The sequence below is a fragment of the Salvelinus fontinalis genome, chromosome 6, assembly GCF_029448725.1.
Source record: "Salvelinus fontinalis isolate EN_2023a chromosome 6, ASM2944872v1, whole genome shotgun sequence".
Taxonomy (NCBI): domain Eukaryota; kingdom Metazoa; phylum Chordata; class Actinopteri; order Salmoniformes; family Salmonidae; genus Salvelinus; species Salvelinus fontinalis.
In genome coordinates, this window is record NC_074670.1 from 42,232,076 (window position 1) to 42,245,284 (window position 13,209).

The window sequence follows — 13,209 nt, forward strand, 5'->3', positions numbered from 1 at the left end:
CCTATTCATATCCAGTAACAGACGCGCAGAACGTAAGGTTGCCCTTACAAAAAAATATTGCAGTTTTGAAACTGCAGTAAATGTTCAGTAACTGCAGTCGACTATAGTATTTTGGACACAGTAACTGCAGAATAACTGCAGAATTCCACCTCCTAGTGGTGTGCAAAAAACAAGAATCCACTTACAATACTGAGCTTGGTTTCTAAATATTTTAAAATAATAATACAACTGACGATTGTATTGAAGATTCATATTTCATATATTTTCTCATGCATTTTGTAGGGGAAATCAAATCAAATTAAATTGTAGTACACTACTTTTCTGAAGTTCCCATTAATGTCGTTAATACTCTACAAAAATATGTTGTATTCAAATTGAATTGATATTACCCAATGGCAATGTGTTTATTATTATAGCATTAGCATGGTGTTTATTATAAACTATCCTACTACTGCTATTTTCCTTTAGTAGCCAAGGTACCAGTAGTACTAGCCTGAGAAATAATTATATTTTTACAATTACTATGAGAAGAATGGAAAACTTTTCTAAACAAGTATGACAGTTGTCGATGCTAGTGACGTAAGGCTGAATGCCTTTAATGTGGGAGGACGTAGAGCAGAAATTCTAAGGCATAGATAGCCCTCTGCGGATGCGCAAGCAGCGGATGCTTCAGCCCGTTATTGCTCAGTATCCAGTCTTTCTCAGAGTTGGATCTCTCAGTGTTTTCATCGAGAAAGTGAAGGAAAACTCAAAGTGATATGCTACATACATTTTATTTTTTGTAAAAATCGAAATTGTACTTAACGAAGAATGGAATTTCGTGGGATCAAGGCGAGCAGAGACTGTACAATCTCTGTCGCTGAGTGAGTATCTATCTCACTGTTTCTGATTGTGCTGCTGCGGAAATGCTTGAAACTGCTGCATGAATGGTCGTGGGTAACACCGGGGATTGCGGTAGGCTACATTGCGAAGCTATCCCCTGACTAACAGACAATGTGCCCACTCAAGCCTGACGCAGAAGGTATCCGATGAATGATTCCTGGTTTAATTTGTCTTTTGGGTTGTAACGAAGATCAATGGAGAGACCTGCGCGTCCGTGCGCCCTGGTACCATTTTTACACTAATGCTGTGTTAATTTGGGTTACATGTCCCTACTGAAATTCCCAACTCCAAGGCTCATACAACGTTGATGCTGGATAATTCAGCAACATTGTTGTAAAAATGCTGAACAGCGTTTTGTTGCTCAGCGTTTTAACTGTGACCAGTTTCGCATCGAAGACAGAGAGCCGCAAAACATCGAAAGAAATTTGTAAGAACCGCTGCTCCTGTGAGGAAAAGGAGACTATATTGAGCATTAACTGCGAAAACAAAGGGTTTACAACGGTGAGTCTATTTCAGCCTCCACCGAACAAAATCTGCCAACTCTTTCTCAATGGAAACTTTCTTTCGAGACTGAATCCGAACGAGTTTATCAATTATGGTAATGTCACATCCCTTCATCTGGGAAACAACGGGTTACAGGAGATACAGAATGGAGCTTTTACTGGACTGAGGTTTTTAAAACGACTTCATCTCAACAACAATAACTTGGAGATAATCAAGGAAGACACCTTTGCTGGTTTAGAGAGTTTGGAGTATTTACAGGCAGATTATAATTACATCAGTGCTATTGAAGCAGGTGCATTCGGCAAATTAAATAAACTCAAAGTCCTGATTCTCAACGACAACCTCATGCTGTCTCTTCCCAACAATGTATTTCGTTTCGTTATGTTAACGCATTTGGATCTAAGGGGGAACCGGCTTAAGATGCTGCCTTTTGCTGGTGTGCTGGAGCACATAGGCGGCATTATGGAGATCCAACTGGAGGAGAACCCGTGGAATTGCACCTGTGATCTGATACCCTTAAAAGCCTGGCTGGACACCATCTCGGTCTTTGTAGGGGACATCGTGTGCGAGACCCCCTTTAGACTGCATGGAAAGGACATTACGCAATTGATTAGGCAAGATCTATGCCCCCGACGTAATGCTGGTGATTCTAATCACCGCGCAATGCAGCCCCCTTCTGATTCTCAATACGACGGCCCCTCTCCCACCCTACACCCCGGTGTCACTCCAACAAAAGGTCCACGAGCCTCCCGTCCCCCTAAAATGAGAAATCGCCCTACACAACGGATAACGTCTGGTAAGGACAAACAAGTGCTGGGGCCTATAATGGTTTATCAGACTAGGTCCCCTGTTCCCATGACCTGCCCTAGTATATGCGTCTGTACCTCCCAGAACGCAGACAGTGGATTAAATATCAACTGCCAGGAGAGGAAATTGCATAATATAACAGAGCTTACCCCTAAACCCTCCTATCCAAAGAAATTGCATTTAACAGGGAATTACTTACATACCATATATAGAACAGACCTAACCGAATACAGCACACTAGAGCTCCTCCATTTAGGAAATAATAGGATAGCTGTTATTCAGGACGGGGCCTTTGACAACCTGGCTAATCTACGGAGACTTTACCTCAATGGCAATTACATTGAAAGTCTATCCCAATCATTATTCGTAGGGCTGCAGAGCCTTCAATATTTATACCTGGAGTACAATGTCATCAAGGACATTTTACCACAGACGTTTAACTCATTACATAATCTGCAGCTGCTGTTCCTAAACAACAATCTATTAAGATCCCTTCCCGACAATATTTTTTGGGGGACTATGCTAACAAGACTGAACCTGAGGAACAATCACTTCTCCCACCTGCCGGTGCGCGGTGTGCTCGACCAGCTCTCCGCATTCATTCAGATCGATCTGCAGGAGAACCCATGGGATTGCACATGCGACATCGTTGCCCTTAAAAACTGGATGGAGCTGTCCAGTACCAGCGTAGTGGTAAATGAAATCACATGTGATTCGCCCTCCAAACACGCAGGGCGACTGCTCAGATCCCTGCGTAATGACGCAATTTGTCCCGAGCCTAACGAGGTCACAGTAGGCCTAACCAAGGCTCCCACCGTCAGTCCCAGCACCGACTCCACTCCCCCGCTTGCCATCACGTCAATAGCAGAGCAGATACCCGAGATGCACGCGGAGGTGCCCCTGTCTGTTCTCATACTTGGACTACTCGTGGTGTTCATTCTGTCGGTCTGCTTCGGGGCTGGTCTTTTCGTATTCGTCCTCAAACGACGCAAAGGAATTGATAGCGTTCCCGCCAGTGCCAATAATTTAGATATAAACTCTTTCCACGTACATTATGGTTCATATAGCTCAGAGCCCACTGCAGATAAAACAGAGACACATGTGTATAACTACATCCCTCCCCCCGCTAGCCAGATGTGTCAGAACCCCATCTACATGCAGAAAGATAGCGAGCAGGTGGCGTACTATAGGAATCTAAAAGAGCTAACTTTCAGCACCATGGACCCGAAAAAGTCGGAGTTGCCCCCAAGCCCATATACCATAAGCACAGTGGAACTCATTGAGAAACAATCTTGTGGCAATCGACAGCCGGAGCTGCTATATCAAAACATTGCAGAGAGAGTTAAGGAGCTTCCGACTGCTGGCGATCAGAATTACAGTTTCTGCACTTTACCGAAAAAACAATTCATCCCTCCATTTGAAACTACTAGACGACACAAACAGGACAGGTTGAATAAAACTGTTCTCTATGGGACTCCACGAAAGTATTATGCTGAACAATCAAAAAATGAACACCCTTTGCTGCCTGGGAAGCTAAAAACAGAACCAGACTACCTCGAAGTTCTGGAAAAACAAACAGCAATGAGTCAGTTGTAAGATATGGCCCTACTTACTATCATCACACGTATTACATCGATATGTATCTATGTATTCCACAAATTGACGAGTCCAACTCAAACAAAGCAACCTAAGCCTTTTTATCTTTTTTATGTTCCAGCTGTATTGAGTCAACGTAGCCCTTTATGCAGACAGTTATATTATATTACTGGAGGTTTAACATATTTATTCTACTTTAAATATAAAGACTGTAGCAGGTACCGCAAGAACTATGTATAATACTGCTGTGTGCATTTTATATAATATATTTTATTTTCTCTGTGGAAACAAATATCCTTTTTAGATGAATAATTGAGAAATTACATTCCTGTATATAATAATGAGTGTGAAACACATGTAAAGGTTCCGTCACACATGACGCTCCATTTATTCCAGAAGTGCCTTTGCACTCCGGGTATTTTATCTTTGCTTTCTGCAAATGGAAATTTGCTGTATTTTAAGAATCTTTATGTACAATTTAATTATTTGTCCATTACATTAAACATAATTGAAGAGGGTATGATATGTATGGTAAATAATGTTTTGAATATCTAAGTGTCTTTCAAGATGTACAATTTAGCGATTTGCATAACATTGTATGCTATAGATGAGCAATACAAGTGCCATAAGAGCAATTACATTTTCACCGAAGCACTTTGTCAAGTCTGAATTTGAGGTGAGCATTATTAAGATTATCACTGTCTGTCTTTGTGTTTGTGTGTGTTAGTTTGTGTGTGTGCTCCCATGTGATGAGGGGTTGGGTGCTTTGGGGGCGGTAACATCGCTCTCTTTGATGGAATCCATAGACCAAGGTGTATTGATGAGGAATTTGCTGAGTACTTTTGGCACGAATTACGAATTTATCGACCAAGGGCCCTCACAGGAATACCATTAATTTCACACTTATTATTTTGTCACCCAAAAGTTAGAGAGAAGCAGTTTCCACTAAAAGTGTAGATTATTTATCTCTATATTCTGATTTAAGGGTGATAAAAACTGTCTCGAACAGGAACAACCACAGCCCTCCAGGAGCCTACTTGAAAGGCACAAATTATGATTAGTTCTCAAAGCTCCTCATACACAAAATGTCTTGTTTCTAGTGGTTTTAATGAGACAAGTTTATATTCTGCCCTTCAGGTGACATTTGCTTTGAGGTCTGCTGTAGACCTATACCTTCTTCAAGCCCAGATTGTTCTGCTGTTTTTTCTCTCACTTTGTTTCCCGGCTGCTTCAAGTAGCTACTATTGTGTCACTGTCCATGTTGCAGATTTTTTTCAGCTTGTGCATTTTCTATGGATTCTACAGTGTGGGGACCTTTCACTTGATTTGTTGGATTTCACATTGACTTTGTAAAGAGTGCACAGTGTTGTTGTTTTTTATCACAGGTTGTTAATCACATTGGTCAAATTAATTAATGAAATAAGTGTCTACTGAGAACCAACAGAAATTGGGAATTTAAGTTAGCAATAACAGGCCTTCTGATTTGATTGAATCATGGATTTTATGCTTAAACATTTTCAATACAGAACACTGACGATGAAAAAGTTCATTATGTGAGTCTTATCTTAAATTACCAATATTCTACTTGTGGGTAAGTGAGCTTGTGCTTGTGGGTAACTAGCAGAGGCCATTGAGTTGGTGTGAGTGAGACTGAGTGAGAGTTCTGTTCATTCCTTCTGAAACAGAGTGATTTTTTTTGCCTGGGCACAATGGGCCTCTTTGTTGCTGTTTACTGGTGCTGTGGAGAATGAGGGGTTGGACATGTCTTGCACACCAATGAGGCAGCTAGCTCCCACAGTCCCCACCACACTCCTCCTCTCCTCATATCACACATGGGACTGGGAGGAGGAGAGATGGCGATGGAATGCAATAGCTTTACAACAGAAGCTATCAATCACTCCGGTCAGTTCACACCGGAAAATAGGATAAAATATTATAAATTGCTTCACAATTTGAGGTTGAGTGACTATTATGTTGTTTGGAACATTTGAGTCGTTGTGTCACAAAGGATTTCCTTCAATCCATGGATCCTATAAAGGAATCAGTTGTCAGGTATCTTTATTGATCAACAGATTGTAATTGATTCACTAGATTGTAATTGATTCACTCTCCCTCTTTCATTTAATTCCAACAATATGGTTCCTGTTGTAGACAGGAAGGGGATGTAAAGCTTGACCTTGCTATGCTAAGGCACTATCGGTGAACTAGAGTGAATCAATGGAGACTGCTTTCAGATGCTTGCTGCTAGGGGCCTCAATCCCAGACCTCTTCAGAAATACTCTCGGCAAAGTTCATGTTTATTCAAAGGTCGGACTGTCTTTTTTTCCTCTTTGATTTGTGATGAGGCCCAACGAGAGTTGCCTATGCTTGTTGTGTATGATACTGAATCTCTTTGACATGGTGGAGACTACGAGACCTGTGGGAAGCATGGAAGGTCTATGTTCCTCCTTCCCAGTGTCCCCGGGATTGTCCGGAGTCACAACCAATTCACTCTCAAAGTAATGAAGTGATATTTTGAAACCAATAGTAAGGTCAGGCTCTGTGACATATTTAATGAACCTTTATTTTATTTTACAACCTTTACATATTACTATTTCATATTTTGGATCAATATAGATGCATTTTTTCCACATTAACTATCAGATTGTATAGTTTATCTAAGAAATGTTCAGATAAATGCTAGGCTCTCATAATGTAAACAGTGCTACAGGAATATTTGTTATTGATTAAATCAAAGTAATCAAGTAAACATCTCAAAGTACAGTTAATTGAAATAATCAGCCATATGCTGAAATATGAGCCATGTTCACAATATGTTCAGCTTATTTACAGTCATTTTAAGTGTTCAGTAGAGTCAATGTTTCCTGCTGACATGGTTGTGCAAATTATGGGGATATATTATGCGTTCTAGTCTTTGTTTCAGAGATGAGGTTTGTCTAAGAGAGAGAGCGAGAGCGCGCGAGAGAGAGAGAGAGAGAGTGTGTGTCTTCTTTCCTTCCACAGTCCTTTGACGAATATTGCACCAGTTTCATGGCTGCTTAATCATTTAGACATTAATGATGGGCCATGTTAGATGTTGACAGAATTCCTTGAACAACTGTCGCAGGATAAACAACCTTGTAGTCGCTGCACAATGTACAGTCTGCTGCCTAACAGTACAAATGTGTGCCCTGTTTGTGATCTATGAACACTGACGTGGCAATGGTTTAAAACAGCCACAACCTCTCTGTTAAACACACCGCATGAACAGTGAAGGCTGTTGGACTCACAGCCATGACTAAGATCAATGGGCTGCTTTCCCCCATTTTTCTGTATGGTTGAGGGATAATCCTAATGCACACAGCAGCCGGCCGACATCTGTGTGTTAAAGGAATGGTGACAGACTGCCGACTTCTCCAAAGGTTAACTCAAGCTAAATCTGACCTTGTGTCCACTTTCTCTGGAACACAACACATTGATCTTATTAGAAGAAGAAAAAAAGAGCAATTGAAGTGAAACTCCATCCAAGTGAATATGATAAATGAGAAGGGCCAAATCTACGCTAGCTAGCATTCACTTTTGTGTTGTCCTTTCATATGAGATTACATGTAGTACAGAGTTCAGAGGAACTGTGGAGGGGTAATGAGGATATCTGAATTGTGCTCTGGGGAATTTATGAGTGTGTTATTTCAGTGGAGGTTGTTCCATGCATGTGTGATTGAGAAACAACAAAATATTGGAAACCATCTTGAACCACCCTTCCACCGCTCAGCCCCATATTATGCTGAGTTTTCAATGTCCTCGGTTTAAAACACTTTTTCCACATGAGACAATATTAATAAGCCTTTCCTGTTCAATGCCTGCCACAAAATGTTATCACTGCAGTCATTATTTGACACTTGAAGTGTGAAGCGGCTACACAGTAAGCAAATGTCCCAGGGAAGACTTTATTGGTTTGTGTAACAAGGCATGGCAAGTGGCTCCTCTATAATCCAATCAGCTCCTTCTCCCACTGGTTAGCCGTCCTACCATATAACCCTCACACAATGTAGCATTCATGTCTGCCATGGCCACAGACATTTTTCCAGGAAGTGCATGGAGGCCTTTCTCCCAGCAACATGGAAAAGTCTATTTTTTACCCCCAAGAATGCAATGGAAATCCAACTCGCTTGTGAGACCAATATAACTCTAATGGCTCTGTAAATGGAGCATGTTATATAGAATATGCAACAATGAATGGAAAAGGCATCTAATTTGTTAACATCAACATACCTCGACCTTACCTATATTTCCAACATATTTGTTTAATTCATAGATTTGTATTGTTTCGTATTCACATGCAGTACATGACGCAACCTGACTTTTGTTATACAATACTGTATATTGATATCAATCCATATTTCTGGAAAATTACTAATAAAATGTTGAATTAATAATATAGCCCGGTTGTTTATAACAGATGTGACAGCAGTGCCTTTGGGAACTCACAGGGAGGTCTGGCATCTCCTCATCAGTGGCTTAAAATAACAGTACTAATAATATTGAGCACAATCTGACACCCCAAACAACTGTTGACACATTATTCACATCGAATAACATACATGGGAACGTGATGCTGAAGTACTGAAAAAAACTAAATTTGAACCCGTGCTATTGCCTGCAGGAAATTCTTGCAGTCCCAATTTTTGGAAGTGCATAAGTCCTTGACTCAACTGCAGCTGGTTCTTCAAGGCTACTGCATTTTCACATTGCAACGTGAAACAGCTGGTGCTCATTCAAGGATTCCTGCAATCAAATAATTCCTCCTGTGCTGAGTATAGAAGAATAATCAGAAAATGTGCCATACGATGGGATTTCTAACAGCAAGAACATTTATATTGACATACAGTAGAAAGAAGGAGAAGCTTGCAGGATAAATTATTGAAATATCAACCAGAGTACAGAGGATAACGATTTTCTTACACTTTTTTCTCCGTCAGTCAGCCATTTGACAAGATGGGCACCATACATACAAAAATCTATTATTGGTTCTCTCTTTTCATTAAAACATGCAATAGAAATAAAAATACAACTCTGTTATCCAATTCAACTAATATATGATTGTACTATTTATTTTTATTGAGGGTATGACTAATCCCGAAGGGTTTACACATTAACATGCAAATATTAATATGTGCTCTAAATCTGTGTGTTACTGACTCTGCCTATACAAGGGAAACAGCACAGGAGGCCTTATGGTAGTCTGGGAATGTTAATAAGATGGTTCTCTCGAGGCAGCAGCAAAGTCACGGACGATGGTTCAGATATCCAGATGATCAATAGCAAGCCCAGACTGTGTTAGTGGGGGGGGGATGCATCCGTGTCAAACTGTCAGTGGAATGCAGCTGACCACTGATGCCCTTGAGGATGGATTTACACCACTGGCCACCACGTTGCACTTCCCATCCCATCAAACCCTTACTCAACGACAATGGAGGGCCCAAAGGAGGTCTCTCTACGGCCACCATCAAGGCTACAGCCATCCGTCTATTTAGAGTGACTCAAATGAAGACAAGACTGTCTGTTTGACTTAATATTAACCCATCTGTTGCCAATCCCCTCCAATTGTCAAATGGCAGGAGGGGAAGATGCATTCTGTTGCTCAAGTGAAGAACAACACCCCGTAAATCTATGTATTTGAGTTACAGGGTCACAGGCTTTGTAAATGGAGTCTACGGAGTGTACAAAACATTAAGGACACATGCTCTTTCCATGACATAGACTGAATCCAGGTGAAAGCTATGATCCCTTATTGATGTCAATTGCTAAATCAGTGTAGATGAAGGGGAGGAGACAGGTTAAAGAAGGATTTTTAAGCCTTGAGACAATTGAGACTTGGATTGTGTACGTGTGCCATTCAAATGGTTAATGGGCAACACAAACTATTTAAGTGCCTTTGAACGGGGTATGGTAGTAGGTGCCAGGCGTACCGGCTTGTGTCAAGAACTGCAGTGTGGCTTGGTTTTTCATGCACAATAGTTTCCCGTGTGTATCAGGAATGGTCCACCACCCAAAGGACATGCAGCTAACTTGACAACTGTGGGAATCATTGGAGTCAAATGAGCCATCCCTGTGGAACGCATTCGATACCTTGTAGAGTCTGTGCACCGATGAATTGAGGCTGTTCTGGAGGCAATATTAGGAAGGTGTTCTTAATGTTCTGTACATCCAGTGTAGATTACAGTTCTAATGACCACTATGCAGATACAATTTGGACTGAAAGAGTATAAGCTTCTCCTTTAACATAGCATGTGCACCATCTAAAACACATTTAAAATGTCACATCCATGTGTATTGTTGGATTTGTGACTAGTGAAGAAGCAAAGTCTGGTGAATTATGAGGTTAGATCCCCTAGTGAATGCCAGTGAAATATTGCCCTACGAGCTCACTGATCAGCCTTCCTTCTACATCCAGTCTGAGAATGATAAGCGATAGCACAGGTCCATCCATCTGCGATTACAGCAGAATCTAAAACCTTTAAACTTCCCTCTGGGTGGAGGCAATTTGTCAGGGAAGTGCAGTGCAGTCAAAAATGTGATTTTCCTTTGTTGTGTATATATATATATATACACACATATATATGAACAATACTGGGAAATTGTGAAATGATAGTGCTATTTTACTGTAAGAGCTATTTGAAAAGGCTATCAGAAATATCAGCTTGTTTTAGGTGGGATGGAGTTCTGACCTGCCTTGTCATATCACCAGTTTTCAGTTTTCCCCTCCTCACTCAAACCACTCCCAGAAATTGTTCTTTGCTAAGAAGCAATTATATATATTTTTTTACCATTTTAAATGAGAAAAAAAAATCACAGTAAGGTACTTAATTGTTACACAGAAATGACTTTATATTGAGGTAAAAACAGCTGCATTGGACCTTTAAAAGAGTGACTAAACAAGCATATTGTTCTATGTGTTTTTCTGTTGCTCGTAAAAATAAAAACTTTCAGTCCTGGAGGTGTGTTTCCTGACTGATTCCGCATTTGGTTAATGATGTTTGTCCCCCATATTTCATATTCCAGAATTAATCTAAGATCACTGAAGAAATCTGTAAATCATTTTGAGGATGTTTTAGTTGGGCAATTTTACATTAAGGTGTTTGATGCAGTATTTCTCAATTGAAAAAATGCGTGACGTGTTGTCTTATGTAAACAAAGTCGGCGCTGCTGGGCAGGTCTGTCTCACTGTCTACGCTATTGGATAGAGACCATTCACCACAGCTGTTCCGCCCTGTTAGTGGGTAAATAGACATCCTCAAATTAAAACCCAACCTTCAGTTACCCATTGTGATGCATGAACGCGCCAAACTCCGTTTAAGACAAGACTGACTTTATGATCAAAATAATCCTATTTTTACTTTGTAGTCCATTTTGACACAAGAATAACTTTGATATGAGTCAATACTACATAGGCTGTTTTGCAAAGGGATTCATTGATTTTTAAGCAAAGCCTGAAGGTGGTTTTTCATTGAAACCCAATTCGGTATTATTCTGCTATCTATGTGCTCAGCCTCCGAATGGGCCCTTTACATCAAATCATTCTTGCATAAATGGAGCTACTTGCACAGATTTCAGAATTTGTTCCAACAGTGATGCCACTAGTTCGTTTTATGAGAGAACGCAAGATGCATTCAAATCATTGCATTGGGGGAAACACAGTGAATAGCTTGCTTAGAGCAGTTTCTCTCCTGTTTCAGCATGTCAAACTGAACTATATTACAGCTTCAACACAATTTTGTCTTCAATTGAAAAGCCCTCTGGTACGCTGTTAAAATCATATTCAGGCACTGAACTAACAGTTGATTCACTGACCAGAAGATTATTAAGCTCCCAAGAACCACAAGCAAGCTAGCCTTCTCTGTTACAGGATACACAAGAGGCTGCCATTTATCTCAACAGGTTATTGGCCAAACAAATGCAATGATGTAAATCAAAGCATCTTATTCATACATCAATTAAAAATCAACAGACAGATTGTACATTCAATGTACATTCAATATCCATACAATCGGTAAACATTGACATTTTAGTCATTTAGCAGATGCTCTTATCCAGAGCGACTTACAATTAGTGTATTCATATTAAGACAGCTAAGTAGGATAACCACATATCACAGGTATAGAGGTAAATTTTTCCTCAATAATATCAGTAGACAGAGCTGGGAGGACGGCTCAATTGCAAGTGTTTATTTTTTTTTTTTTGGAGGGGAGGGGGGGGGGGGGTCGAGATAAGGAGGAGGATTATTATTGAAGATACTGTTTGAAGAGTTAGGGTTTCAGATCTTTTGGGGAGATGGGCAGGGATTCTGCTATCCTAGCTTCCGGGTGAAGCTGGTTCCACCATTGGGATGCCAGGACAGAGAAGAGCTTGGAGTGAACTGAGCGGGAGCTGCACTCCCGTAGGGTTGGGTTGTAGGTTATGAGCTTAGCCAGAAGGTAGGGAGGGACAGTTCCTCTTGCTGTTCCATAGGTAAACACCACGGTCTTGTAGTAGATGAGAGCTTCGACTGGAAGCCAGTGGAGTGTGCGGAGGAGCGGGGTGACAGAGAGAACTTGGGAAAGTTGAAAACTAGGCAGGCTGCAGTGTTCTGGATAAGATGCAGGGGTTTGATGGCACAAGCGGGGAGCCCAGCCAACAGCGAGTTGCAGTAGTCCAGACGGGACAGGACAAGTGCCTGGATTAGGACATGTGCCACTTCCTGTGTGACATAAGGTCGTACTCCATGGATGTTGTAGAGCATGAACCTGCAGAACACTGCTGAGTTGTAAACCATGATGGAGAGGTCTTTGAGTGGGCAGGCTTTCCCTGGGAGGAAGAGCAGTCCTGTCTTGTTGAGCTTGAGGTAGTGGGCCGATATCCAAGTTCAGATATCTGCCAGGCATGCAGAGATGCATGTCAACACCTGGGTGTCAGAATGGGGGAAGGAGAAAATTAGGTGAGTGTCATCTGCATGGCAATGATAGGAGAGACCATGTGAGGATATGACGGGCCGAGTGACTTGGTGTAGAGAGAGAAGAGGAGAGGGCCTAAAACCGAGCTCTGGGGGACACCAGAAGTGAGAGTACATAGTGCAGACACAGATCCTCTCCACATCACCTGGTAGGAGCGGCCTGCCAGGTATGATGCAATCCAAGAGTGTGCAGAGCCTGAGATGCCCAGCCCTGAGAGGGTGGAGAGGATCTGAGGGTTCATGGTGTTAAAGGCAGAAGATAGATCTAGGAGGATGAGAACCGAGAGAGAGTCAGCTTGGCTGTGCATAGAGCCTCTGACACAGAGAAGAGCTGTCTTGGTTGAGTGACCCATCTCAAAGCCTGACTGTTTAGGGTCAAGAAGATTGTTCTGAGAGAGATAACGAGAAAGTTGAGACAGCACACTCAAGTGTTTGATGAAAGAAGAGGGATA

General features: G+C 41.4%; 1 protein-coding gene across 1 annotated transcript; it reads left to right on the plus strand.

The window, feature by feature from the left end:
• The first annotated feature begins 620 nt into the window (after positions 1–620).
• On the plus strand, positions 621–10,763 carry LOC129857848 (SLIT and NTRK-like protein 2). Its single transcript, XM_055926484.1, has one exon. It carries the CDS (start codon positions 1,222–1,224, stop codon positions 3,787–3,789), a length of 2,568 nt encoding a protein of 855 aa, XP_055782459.1. The 5' UTR covers positions 621–1,221; the 3' UTR covers positions 3,790–10,763.
• Positions 10,764–13,209: the final 2,446 nt, after the last annotated feature.

Bases quoted from the DNA above. Each gene is read 5' to 3' on its own strand.
- LOC129857848 (XM_055926484.1), top strand. From the start codon at position 1,222: ATGCTGAACAGCGTTTTGTTGCTCAGCGTTTTAACTGTGACCAGTTTC.